This window comes from Podarcis raffonei, chromosome 1, assembly GCF_027172205.1.
Source record: "Podarcis raffonei isolate rPodRaf1 chromosome 1, rPodRaf1.pri, whole genome shotgun sequence".
Lineage (NCBI taxonomy): Eukaryota > Metazoa > Chordata > Lepidosauria > Squamata > Lacertidae > Podarcis > Podarcis raffonei.
The window spans coordinates 100181520-100195884 of NC_070602.1; the positions used below are offsets into that span (position 1 = coordinate 100181520).

The 14365-nt window shown below is 41.2% G+C and overlaps 1 protein-coding gene across 3 annotated transcripts in view; it reads right to left on the reverse strand.

Annotated features, from left to right (window-relative positions):
* The window catches only part of GTDC1 (glycosyltransferase like domain containing 1), a 161034-nt gene that overhangs the window by 93375 nt on the left and 53294 nt on the right, over window positions 1-14365 (reverse strand). For all 3 annotated transcript variants that reach the window (XM_053406031.1, XM_053406022.1, XM_053406015.1), the window contains exon 4: window positions 12524-12697. In XM_053406031.1, coding sequence (XP_053262006.1) covers window positions 12524-12697 — 174 coding nt within the window. The remainder of the gene's footprint in view (window positions 1-12523; window positions 12698-14365) is intronic.

Consider the following 14365-nt stretch of genomic DNA (forward strand, 5'->3'; position numbering starts at 1 on the left):
TAAACTGGTGCTGGATGAAGTCAAGGCAGACTGAATTCTCAAAGTCTGGGACTCTGTGGATGGGCAGTTACTACGTAAAGGAATTGGGTGGTATACAAGCTTTATAGGGGGTTGCACTACCTCTGAAGGAGAAAGTCTGTGGTTTGAGGGTGCTCCTAGATCCATCATGGGCGCTAGAGCCTAGGTGACCTCAGTGGCTCTGAGTACCCATTACCAATTTCATTCAGCGCACTAACTACGTATGTCTGTTTCTGGGTAGCCTTGCCATAGTAATCTGTACATTGGTAACTTCACAATCAGACTACTGTAATGTGTTGTATGTGGAACTACCCCTACAGCTTGTTAAGAAGCTGCAGTTACTGCAAAATGTAACTGCTACTGTGTGGTGGTGCATCTAGTTTTACACATAGTACACCAGTATTGAAAGATGTGCACTGGCTGTCTATTAGCTACTGAGCCAAGTTCAAAATTTTGTTGCTGTCGGCACTTCAAGTTCTAAATAACTTGAGACCTCCCCGGTACAGGCCAAGTCAATCTTTAAGATCTTCTAAGGAGAGCATTCTGGTCATTCCACAACCAGTGACTTGTCATCTGGTTACAACACAGAAGCAAGCTTTCTTGGCAATAGTACCCACTCTCTGGAACGCCCTCCCTCAGGTAATTTGTGCAGCTGAGGCAGTAATTACCTTTCAATTCTTCTTAAAAACTTAAGCGTCAGAGCCCAGGAAAACTTGGGTAATCTTAACTAATTAAATCATTTTTTACACTGCTGCATTCTATTTGTGATATACAGTTGTGTTTTATCATGTTTTATCCAGTTTTAATGTAATGTTATTAACTTCAGTTTGCATTCTTATTCTTATTTTCATTGCAAACTGCTTACAGATGTTTACTAGTTTAAGGAGTATAAACATTCAATTAATAAATGAAGTAATGAAGAAATAAATTTAATTTTTCCAGTGCATTCAAGACACATACATAGAGGACTTTTAAAACCACTCTGCAGCTATAAGAGTGTCTAAGGCTGTAAAATGCAAGCACTTACCATGAAATAGTTCACTTTTTAAGAACCCAGTGGAGACACTACTACTCTGCCACAACTGAGGAGTAGCATACCAAAACGTTCCCCAAACAATGAGAAAGAAACTGTGGCAGCGTCCAAGGACTTAAACAAGAATTCAAAAGTTTGAGTGAAGTTGTGCCATATCCACATATAATGAAGTACAAAGTTATTCCACTCTTTTCCACCTGAAGGTGTATAATTACAGCTACAGAACTCCACCACCACCACTTAAGGCAGTCCGTAAAATACGGTCTGCATGCCATTTTGAATTACTTGTGTACAATCACTAGTCATTCCATAGGGACAGCAATGTGGCACGCACAAAGACAAATGCTGCAAAAAAGGGCAAACAGGAACAAACTTCCAACAATAGATAACTATAAGAAGGATCCAATTCCTTTCAGAGTATTGAGGAAGTAAAGTGGCTCAAGGACTTGAAAGGTGAACAACTTGCATAATGCATTTGCTACACATTAAAAAGGCAATTAGGGATCTGGTCTGAGGAAAAGCCAAAAAGTCTGTATGATGCTTTTGTCAACTAATATTAGAAATGCCATGTCTCTCTAGTGTTCTGCGTACGGCACAGTATAACAAACTGTACAAGCAATGGTGAAGAAGCATCAATTACAGACAAGGCTACAGAGCAAGTGTTTCCAGAGCGATACTACGAAAATTCTGGAATGAGAATGAAACAGAAATTAGGCACTGCCCGTGGTGCTGTGCATGACCTTTAAAATCCTAGGATGCTTTGGGGAACCAAAAGCTTCAAGCTGCCATAAGTTCCCAGAGGGGCACCCATGTAATTTTGTTGCTGCAAAGACAAAGTTGTATCAGATGATGCCATAATATATTTGGTAGTTTTTAAAGTGCCCATAAGACGCTGTTGTATCTCTCAGAAAGCCTGCTGTATCCAAACTGCATAAACACACCGAAGACGAGATCCACCATTATTCCATTCCTCTGCACATAAAACAACAGCAGTGACTTTCCTCTGATATATTACTATGAGGTACACTTCAAGAACAAGCAGTAAGTATGAACTTTTGCATGAACTTTTGTGCTGTTGCATGAGCCGCTTCTCAGATGTACTGGCAACAGGGTCCCTAGTATTATTCCAGTCCTTATTTAAAACAAACAAAAACTCATAGTCTCTCATTTCCCCCAATACTGTGACAGAATGCCCAGACTCAAGCGGAAACGCCTAATGACAGCACCCATCACTCCTGAGAATCTACTGAGTATCCAGTGTCCTGGAAGAGGCTACCATATTCAATGGCTACACCAGGTTACCTCAAGGATGTGATGGTGGAAAGCTGAGAAGCCACCACTTTAAAATAATCACAATATCCTGGAACAGGGGTGGCCAACCTTTCTCAGCCCAGGGGCTACAGTCCCAGATAAGCAGTGGTAGCTAGGAGCCAAGCTAAAGTAGGTAGACAATGGGTGCAAGTTTTAGGTTTGTACAGCAGACCAATTTCTACCTCCCTCACCTCCACCAAGGTAAATAAGAGTCTTTTTCAGATGTCAAAGACACATTCCAGCCAGGCAGAAACACTCAAGGAGATTGTGAAGAAGGGATAGCGAGGGTTGAGGCCTGGGAAGACAATGCATGGCTGGGGAATGGATGTGGCCGAGGGGCCTCACATTTGGCCTTAGGTTCTCCACCCCTGTCCTGGACTGATGCTTCACAGCAGCATTATGGGTAGTCACAAGGGGGCAGCTTACTGACCAGCTGTTGTCTCTTTTAATTTAAGCTATTCTTCTTGTTGCGCTTTATTATGCTGCAGATTCATTGTGGATTGTCTTTCAGATTCCTTTATTATGCTTTCTTTTAAAATATAATATACTGTATCCTGCCCTAAGGAGGACTTTGTCATAGAAAAGCAGGATATAAATAAAAAATAGAAAGGGGAAAAATATAGAAAATAAATATATAGAAATGTAGTGTTTTATATTTTTTAAAGCACTTAAATTGTAAAAAGCATTTCAGAACAGTAATATATATATAAAATATAAGCAGGCAGAAAGTCAAGCATTTCAAACAAAAAAACAAAAAACTCTTAGTCAGATTTTCTAGTGCTCCTCACCTCAAAATAGGCAGGTTCCCACGCCCCAACCCCAGGAGCTTAGTTTCCATCTGTACACCAAAATAAGGCTCCTATTTTCAAAAGCTCCCACTCTTATCACCTATGTCCAGGTTTCCAGAAAAGTACATTACACTATGCTTACAGTAACTCAACTTTCTTTTGCAAAATCCAGTTGTCAGCGGTGAGGAAAAAATGCCGCCCACAGAGTTTTAACGTTCAAATGGTTGCCTGATAACTATCCATACTGATAACTCAGAGAAGGCAAAGCAAATGCTGAATTAAATATAAATCACAATTAAGATAAGAATAGTAAAGCACTTTGTACACTAAAAAGTACTGCAAAAATTATTTTTATTTTTTATTCAGAAGGGAGTGAACATACCAACAATCTGGCCACTAACACATTGTAGAGAAATTTGCCATTGGAAAACTGCCCTCAATGAACCCTCAAAATGCTTTCCAATTTAACCAGAGTTCAAAAACCAGTTCCAAGATTTGTCAAGGTAGATTACACTAAGGTAAAGGTCATAAAGTCATAAAGTGAATGTGCAAGGATACAAAACATTTCAATCCATCAAATTTCAACAAAATCAAAATCCCAAGTAACGCCCCCCAACTGATGTATTCACCCCACCCATTCTTAAAGAATGACTGATCTCTATCTGTAAAAATACATGTAGTTTTGCTGCTTGCTACAAGATAACAACCTTCAAAATGCACACTGAAAATAAAGCAACTGAGTAAATTGAGCAAATAATAACTTCTGACAGCATCCCTTGCCTTCCCAATACAGGCAATAAATGTAAACATTAACACAGGAACAAGTGAGAAATTTTCATAGGTTCAGTGTGAAGGCAGCTCCTCTTGCACTCAACACCCCACCCTCACATCATTCAACGTTTGCAGTAGTACAATGCAGGAACCAAAAAACAAATGGTTCTGGGGCACAGTACCCCAAATAGGGGCATTTTCCAGAAGCATGTGCACCATCAGAGTGTCCTCTGAATCACTGTGTCACTTGGGGGGGGGGCTCAAGCCAGATGAAAAAGGACACATGTATAGTATACTTGAGGAAGTGTCTCCACCCCATCATTCAGCCTGGACTCTGAGGTCAAGCTCTGAGGGCCTTCTGGCAGTTCACTCACTGTGAGAAGTGAAGTTACAGGGAACCAGGCAGAGGGCCTTCTTGGCAGTGGCGCCTTCCCTGTGGAATGCCCTCCCATCAAATGTCAAGGAAATAAACAACGATCTGACCTTTAGAAGACACCTGAAGGCAGCCCTGTATAGGGAGGTTTTTAATGTGCAATGTTTTGCTGTGGTTTTATAATTTCTTGGAAGCCACCCTGAGTGGCCCAGCCAGATGGGCGGCAAATAAATAATAAATTATTCTTACTCATATTATGTAACTTTGAGTAAAGTCACCTAAGAAGAGTGGCTGTTTATGCTAAAACTAAAACAAAACAAAAACCCAGCTTGCAACAATATGCTGCTCTCATCCTGGCCACCAGCAGTTTCCCTGCACTAACAGAGCCTGTGGTTGTTTCAGCAGCACATATAACTAAGAAATGGAACAATAAAACAAAGATTAGTGTGGCCTCTGAACAAGGATGACGTTCTAGTCACATAAACATAACTAACTAACTAAAAGGGTCCAGAGAACTAGAGGCATGAGAGGCCTCTGAGACATGTTTTTGGTGTATTCTGCCTCTTACTTTTTCCATAGGCTGGGGGATGACCTTCCCCACCCTCATTCCCCACATATGCACAAGCTGGTTTGATGCTTCACAAGTCAGGGCAGCTCAGGCTTCCAGCATGGCCCAATGGCTTCCAGCATGGCCCAAGTGCTGAGCACATCATTTTTAAACAGAGGATATTACACACACACACACACACACACACACACACACACACACACACCATTTTTAAACAGAGGATATTACACACACACATTGAATGTTTTCAAATTGTTATCGAACCATCAGGCTGTTCAATCCACACTAGGAGAACATGTGTAAATCAAGAGTTAACTACTTTAACAAGAGAGAGAGAGAGAGAGATAGGAGTGGCTGCAGGCTCTCTGCCATAGGTTTTCCCCTTTGTGGCTTCTCACATCCCAGACTTGGAAAATATGAGCTGTGATACTGAGAAAGGTAAGAAGCCAGCAGAGCCCCATAGTGATAAATGAGTTTGCATCATCTGTCATTAGAACTTCCTGCCAACAGGGTCATTCCCTATTAAATTACCACTTGTCAATGTTTAAAATACTGATTGATAAATGACCGTGCCAAAACTGATAACACAACAGCTTTTCTTTTCAAATATTCTTGGTTACTACATTCTGCTACTTCAAGATAGATAGAATAAGCAAGGTTTCCCCCCCCCCACCGCCACAACCTTCCAACTACTTTACTGAGGCACAATTTAATTGAATACAAAACTAACAGGTACTGCATAATGATTGGTCCTGATATACATTACATTCTAGTCTTCCTGCCAAAATAAACCTACCGGCGATTTAGTGATAGGGGCAGATCCAAGTTTCACATTTCATCAAATGCTAGTAATCTGTTTTATCAATATAAACTGCATTTTAATGAAAAAATTCTTTTCTTCAGTGCACTTCACTTTTAATGCCCCAGAGTGTAATAATTCGTTCATGCTGTAGAACAAGAATGTTTTACAAGACCTTAACTCTCAAGAGAAATTTCTCTGTAAATACAAAATGCAACTTTTATGGGAATGCGTTGTATGCAACATGACGAGAACCCAACATAATAAAATTAAGTAGGTTGCATGGAGAATTCAACTGCAGTATATTTTGGAACTAGTGGAAGGCTAATCTAAGACCTCAGTTGAGTTACTGACATTAACTAAAGGAAAGCAGACAAAAAACTCCCCCTTCCCCCATCAGAAGATGTTTTAAAGAAGAAACAAGCAACTACTACAGAGCAATCTCTTCCACTTGGGTGACAAGCAGTAACTTGCAATGAGACTTTGACAATGCTTGCTCAAGAGGGTGGTGTAAGGTAGATGGACAGCCTGAAGGAGGTGACAGAAGGACAAGGGTAACAGAAAATTAGGAATTGATGGCAGGGCATACAGAGACAGGTTTTGTATTTGCGAGAGAATACTGATGTCTATGAGGGAGGCGGGTGGGCTGTGGTCTAAACCACTGAGCGTAGGACTTGCCGATCAGAGGCCGGCAATATGAATCCCCGCGACAGGGTGAGCTCCCATTGCTTGGTCCCTGCTCCTGCCAACCTAGCAGTTCGAAAGCATGTCAAAGTGCAAGCAGATAAATAGGTACCACTCCAGCGGGAAGGTAAACGGCGTTTCGTGCGCTGCTCTGGTTCGCCAGAAGAGGCTTAGTCATGTTGGCCACATGACCCGGAAGCTGTATGCCAGCTCCCTCGGCCAAGAAAGCGAGATGAGCGCCGCAACCCCAGAGTTGTCTGTGACTGGACCTAACAGTCAGGGGTCCCATACCTTTACTGACCTCTATGGCTTCTTCCTTTGCCAAATCGCACAATATGCAAAATGGGGAATCTTTGCACCTGATCTGGCCTATGCTTGCTGTATCACAATTTGCCACTTTGATGGTGTTTCTTCCTCCATTTTATTCTGCTGCTTCAATCAGGATCATCTCAGTTAGCCATCAGGCATTTTTCACTATTTGGGACAGGGTGTCTCTTATATTAGACCTATACTAAAGCTGAATTTCTCATTTTGTCCCTATTATCCCTTCCCATGAAAGAACCATAGTTTAAAGAGAGATCTCTCTTTCCTCATTTTTTTAGGATTTAAGGCAAGCACTGTATATAATACCAACAAGTTGTGTTAATGAAAGGAGCTCTCATTAACTTTTAACCTGAGTTCTCCCATCTGTTCCCTTTTTATCTGTTATTCCGTGCTGTCATTTGGCTAATGTAGATTTTAAATCTGTGTCCTAAAGGCACTTAAATTTTAAAGCAACTAGTAAAGGAGGAAGCAGTGTCATACCTTCCTTCACAGACATCCATGTGATGAAGGACCACATGCTCTGTGGAACAGTTTTGCTAGATTTTCCTGCACAGAGAAGGTGGCAGTGTCATGCAGCAGTGGACAGACAAGTAAGTTGTCAACACTGGCAGCAAGCCATTCCACTTCAAGTGGCAAAAAAGCTTGGGTGGCTGCCCCTAGATTTCTAAATGAATCCCAAGAATGCTCTAAATCAGAGGCAGACAATGGAGATCTCTCCAGGTGTTGATGGACTGCGCTTTCAACCATCCTGAACCATTTGCCATGCTGCTTGGGGCTGATGGGAGCTGTAGTCCACCAATGTATGGCTGTGACCATATTAGCTACCCCTGCCATAATAATGGCAAGTTCTGCTGTAACCTTTTGTCTCTGAGGAATTACAGGGTTAATGTGGGTGCACATCTGTGAAAACTTTCAGCTGGGATAGAAACATTTGTGAAAGGCAATCCATCTAAAAATCCAGTTATAGTTAATGTCTGATAAAGTTGCAAAAAAGATGCTTGATGCTATGAAGTCCTGATGATCACCACTGTGACATCAGGTGATTGATCATCCAGTGGGTGGCACAGCGCACTTTTCAAATTTGGCCTGTGATGGCTAGGGTAGATAAAGGTGTGTAAAGAAACCAGAAGCCATGCAGACTAAGAATACATCTGTGAACACAGAAATATCATTCAGAGATAAAGTGAGAATCCACAAAAGACCATCTAATACATGAGGTATCTCATCTCCCATAACAGTTATGGAAATTTTGCTGGCCAAAACCAAACACAGTTTGAATGATCCTTACATAGTGCCTTGAAAACAGCTGTCAGATTTCAATACAAAACACCTATTGAATCTAAAAGTGCACTTTTAGAGGCTCCTTATGGGGTACTTGCTGTGGGACCACATTCATCCAGTGCTATACCAGCTGTACTGGCTCCTGGTGGAGTACAGGGTCAGGTTTAAGGTGCTGGTTTCAACCTTTAAAGCCCTATACGGCCTGGGACCCTCATACGGGACTGCTTCTCCTGGTATGCCCCATGGAGGAACTTACAGCCCACAAATAATAATATCTTGGAGGTCCTGGGCCTCAAGGAGATTAAACTGGCCTCAACCAGGGCCAAGGCCTTTTCGGCTTTGGCCCCAGCTTGGTGGAACCCTCTATTGTAAGAGACCAGGGCCCTGTGGGACTTGACATCCTTCTGCAGGGCCTGCAAGATGGAGCTGTTCCGCCTGGCCTTTGGTCCGGACCCAGTTTGACCCCCCTCTATGGGACCCTGTAAATTACCTCTTTGGCCCTTTTATCGGCTCATGTGGGACCAACTTGGACATCTGGCCCTGATGAATACTTGAGGTTCCCGACCCCTATGGTTGTAATTCGTGGGCAATCATTTAATTTTATCCCAATTTTAATTTTTAAACTGTATTTTAATCAATTGTTTGATTGTGTTTTAATATATTTGATATTTGATGTTAGCCGCCCTGAGCCTGGTCTTGGCCGGGGAGGGCGGGGTATAAATAAAAATATACTTACTTACTTACTTAGTTACTTACTTACTTACTTTTAAGACCAATTTCTCTGACGTGAACCTGCTAGGGCTTCCCATTGTCAGTTTCCCCAGTCTTCAGAGGATAGGTGGGCAGTAGCCCCACAATGGGGTGCTTCCCTGTCTCAGGAATCCTCTCCCCAACATAAATTATTTTATTTATGACTTACTATTTCATGCATAGCCCACCTTTTTCTCCAAGGAGTTCAAGGTTCTCCCTATTCTCATTTCATTTTCACAACAACGCTGCAAATAAGTTGGGCTGAGAGGTAGCAACTGGCCCAAGGTCACCTAACGAACTTCATGGCTGAGTTGGGATTTGAATCCTGGTCCAACACTCTACACCACACTAGCCTTGAATCTTCTTTTTGGCACAATTTCTTTTTGGTTTTCTATTTTTGATCTGTGATTTTAACCTTAAGTATCAATTGCTATTTCTGCTCTCATCTTGCTGTTGTTTTACAGCTTCATGTTTCATCCTGTTTTATTTTCTTCACTATCCTGAACTTTTGAGAAAAATATTTGGTTAAATGTATTGATTTTGTATTATTTTAAATATATTGGTTAATATATATATCTTTAATTATAAGCAAATGAAAATTGTCTGCTAAATACACAACTTAAGGGTAATTTTTAAAAATAATCCAATAGCATCTCTATTGCAAAATACAGTGATGCGGCAGAAGCAACTACCGCCAATGGGAGCCCTAACTCCCCCCAAAAGAAATGAAAATAATATACACATTCAAATATTTTTCACTCAAAATGGAAGACCTGTCTCCACATTGCCACACCAATTCCAATCAGCCAAATAATATTTGGTGCATTGTTGAATATTCAATTCTAAGTACAGTGGTACCTCCGGTTGCAGACAGAATCTGTTCCAGAGGTCCGGCCGGATCCCGAGGTTTTCGCAACCGGAGAGACTGCCTTGTCCCACGTGCAAGCAGCGGTAGACCGCTTCTGTATATGCACGCACGGCAAAAAACCGGAAATGTACTTCCGGGTTTGCCGCTTACGTATCCTGAAGTTTATGCAACTGGAGGGATATGTAAGCAGAGGTACGACTGTATACATTACATTCAGATTTTAATTACAACAACTTCTCTGTTAGAACACATGGGGATTTTTGGTTAAGAAAAGCTACAAACAAAATTTATTTTCTTAAGTGAAATGCTATGTGCTGCTCCAGCTATGTAGCCCACATCTAGGGCCAAAGGTTTGTGTGTGTTTGGTGTGTTTTTTTCTTTACAGACACAATATTAACATAAAATGAAGATTATTTTACAAATCATGGCCATATCCTTAATGGTGCTGCCTATTTTGTTTTCAGTTCATCTCCTTCCCCATATACAAAGAAAATCATGTTAACAGCAATAAAAACTAAAAAGGAGGTCAAAGTAAGGAGAGGAGAGAGAAATCACCTTGGTTATTCTGCTGTTCATATTTCCCCCACCCCAACATCTCTGCAAAATTATGCATTTTTAAAAGACTGCAGGCATTCAAATGACTGTCAGTCATGCAAATAATCACTTACTTACACTGTATGAGTTTGGTTTGGATAAAGCAAATTACCATTTGAAAATAACTCGAAAACCACTCTGGGCGAAGAGCTTGCTTTATGAATCTAAGTTTGGCCATGATATTTCTTAACCTTTTTCTCCTCCATTTCCATTCAGCTAGATTTCACTGCAGTAATACAGAGTAAATTAATAAACTGCATTCAATTGCCACAGGTGCATTCAAGATTTATTTAACACATGATCTTGTGCGGGGGGGGGGGATAACAGCAACTATCAGTAGCTGTAGCTGAAAATGCACAACTTGGGTCATGAATTGTTGTTCTTGGTAAGAATTAAATCCTTGGCATCTTGGGCTGATGTTAATTTTTATTTAGAGCCAGGAACCATAATTGGTTTCTAAACACAGGGGGCTGTATCCAACCCTATTCTTATACGAGCATACAACAAGTCTTCATTTTCCTCTTTCCTCCATCCTGGTACGCCCCTCCACACACCCTCAAAATGTATTCTGGGGTGTCAGGAGCCCTTCCACAGCAGATCTGGGGTGGGCAAGTGGCTGCAGGAAGACAAGAGGAAGGTGCAGTCCTTTCATACTATGCTGGATTCTATCCAATAGTTTTTACACAATGTCAAGCAATATAAAATACACTGAGACTTTAAGGGTACATGTAACTTTCATATTAACTCCTGAACAAAAGCCGGTGTGAAAGTATTTATTTTCAAATAAATACATTAAGAAATCTGAACTGTGTGTTCTTTTGCAACACAGTATTCAATTTAGAAAGGATACTTTTTAAATAATAAGAAAACATATTAAAAAATAACCAACGTATATAAAGTCGCTGGCGGCCCCTTATCTAAACTATAAGGCAAAGTAAATTTGTTACAGTTCCAAAAGTGCAACATAGTCATTTCCAAACTAGGAACTAGCATATGAGAAGTTGCCTTATACCAATCAGACTAGTGGTCCATCTAGTCCGATATTTATTTATATGTGTATTTTATTATGAAGATTTATGCTTGCCTTTCAAGGAACTTACACAGGGTGGGGGCTTACAATAAAATGATTTAAAACACAACGAGCAAATATATAAAGGTATCAGAAACAATATATAAGCAAGAATAAAACAGATCAACACAAGTTTAAAAGTCGGATAAAATAAAAGGCACCATAAAATATATCAGAATGGGTGCTACATGTTCCTTTCCAAAGAGAGGGTTTCAAAGATGGGGCATAAGCACTGACAGTATCTTTCTACCAGTAGCCACCACCATATCTCAATGTGAGAACCCAGACAACAGCCTCTGGTGATGATGATCTCAATATATAGATCTCAAAATATACAGATGTGAGGACAGGTAGACCTTCTAGTATTGTCTACTGTGACCAGCAGCAGCTCTCAGGGGTCTCAGGCAAAGGTCTTGCATATCATCTGCTACCAGATGTGGAGAAACAGCAGTTACATCTCCAGAGAGGCTGCTCATTATGTCTCTGTATGACTCGCAGTTCTGGGTTTGCCTCCTCCCAATAAGAAGGCTCACAAAGAAAGAGATAGGGTAGGTTCCACTGAATGTTAAGCATTCTTAGAATCACACACACTAAAACCAGGCAGATAAAAGTAAGGGGGCGGTTACACACACCCAGCCCCACTCCTCCAATTCAATTTGGGCTCTCCTGCCGCTGCTTTGAATTTTTTAAAACAACCACCACAATAGGAGATCCAATCACAGTGCCTCCTTTAAATTGGGCCATAGCTATTTGCAAAATACAAATCTAATAAAGTCAGTCAGGTAATGTATCCTGGAGTGAAATACTATTCCTACTGTCAAATAAAGTACCTCTTCCACCCCCAACTTCATTGCACCTTGAAATAAGTAGGATCAGATGATTTCAAAGCAACTTCAGAAATGGATAGAGAGGATGAAGAGGGGAAAGTGTAAATGAACAACTATGGGGTGGTGGTGAAGGAAGGTAATGCATGTGCTTCTTTGGAGGAGAATTTTATATCTCAGGAACTCAAAGGTAGCCTGGTGCCTGGCCCAATCATATATTCAATATATGTACTTGTTGTCAGCAGGACTGGCACAGCTGGCATTTCTTACAAGTAGTCCTGGCTAAGTCATTTGATATTCTTCTGTTCTTGAGTTCTGAATGAAAAATGTAACAGCAATGTAATACGTCCTCTGATTTTCCAATGTACAAACCATGCAAAAAATTCCAGGTAATAATCATCAGTATAAAGAGAACTGAGGAACCACGAATGGCACAGAACAGAGAGAAGAAATTGCAAAGCCACCAACCTGCTCACATCAGGAAACATCACTGGAAAATAAAGGACTTGGCATTTTGGTCTGATTAACTCTTCCAGATGCTTAGGTCTATGGTCAGGCATCAACTTCATAAACTTCCCTATAGATGTTAGAAATGACTCCATATTATAAGCAGAGTTGAACACCACGACGTCAGCAACCAAACTAATGAAAAAAGAGAGCAAAATCATCCATTCATTAAACACATCTCATCAATTTATTTAATATATCTTAAATGTGTCCTACTGCTTTACAGCAGGTAGCACTGTGGTCTAAACCACTGAGCCTAGGGCTAGCTGATCAGAAGGTCAACAGTTCGAATCCCTGCGACGGGGTGAGCTCCCGTTGCTTGGTCCCAGCTCCTGCCAACCTAGCAGTTCGAAAGCAAGTCAAAGTGCAAGTAGATAAATAGGTACTGCTCCGGCGGGAAGGTAAACAGCGTTTCCGTGCGCTGCACTGGTTTCACCAGAAGCGGCTTAGTCACATGACCCAGAAAAACTATCTGCAGACAAACGTCGGCTCCCTCAGCCAGTAAAGCAAGATGAGTGCCGTAACCCCAGAGTCCTTCACGACTGGACTTAACTGTCAGGGGTCCTTTAACTTTACTTTTAACTACTAGCAGAAGTAGTAGTTTCCAAGAACAGAAGGTCTGTTTTTACAGACAAAAGTAATTTCCAAAGAATTCCTTCATGGGCACAACCTCTTGGGCAAACATTCCCTTGTTCTCAAAACTTGCAAGCTCACTTTTTATGACCCACTGGAGTTCACTTACTGCATTTTGCAGTTTTACCTATTGGCCTTTTCTTATACTGTAACCTTAACCCTGAAACAATGCTGTACTACAATATATCTTGTACTAGGTCTTGCACAAGAGGTTGTGGAACAGCACTAAATGTGCTTTCTTCATTACCGTTCCCTGGACCCAAGCTAGTATCCATGGCGCCTTTTCCTACATGGGCAAAATTCTACATGTATGACCTAACATGTCCATACATCAGCCTGGTATTAGCACCCTTGCATTACAGGCTGCGGATCAAAATGCAGCTTGCCAAAGGCCACCAAGTGAGACCATGACTGGGGTGATGGGAGATGTTTCAATGCTCACCTCATTCTATCACTAATCAGATATTGTTGCTGAAAAGGAAATGTAAACATGAGTTGGAAGTGTGTATCCTCTCCAACCCCGCATCCACATATGCACTTGGTCCTGTGTGATCCACCCTTGATCTGACAGCATTGGAAGGTTTGAAAGAGGTTTCTAAGCTCAATCAACTGAATGCTGCCTCTGTATGATCGGGAATATTGCCTTATCAGCATGCCCAATTGTGCTGAGGCTTTGAATTACATCTACCGCAATGTGCTTAGAAGCTCCCTCAGACCTTCCTGTTCAATATGGAGCATCATGGAATCATAGCTGGAAGAGATCCTAAGGATCATATAGTCCAATCCTGGCAATGCAGGAATATGCAGTTGTCCCATATGGGGATCTAACCTGCAACCTTGGCATTGAGTCAGGGGCAAAGTATTGGGAGGAGGGGACAGTGCATGTGGGGTTATTGGAGTTGAGACTAATATGTTCATGTTCCCTTTTTAACCATAACACCTGAAAAGAGCTTCTTTTAAGCCACTGCACTACACGTCCTCCCAAATTCTTATGTGCATTAGAGAAGTCAGAAATATTTCCAAGCTGAGCAAACCAAGATAACTATTTTAAAATCAATTCAGACTTAAAGGACCATGTATGTCTCTCCTTCCAGCAAATCTTAATAGGATCGTTTTGTGCAGCTAAAGGTTTTCATAACCTTAAACCAACAATACCATAAACAACTTCTC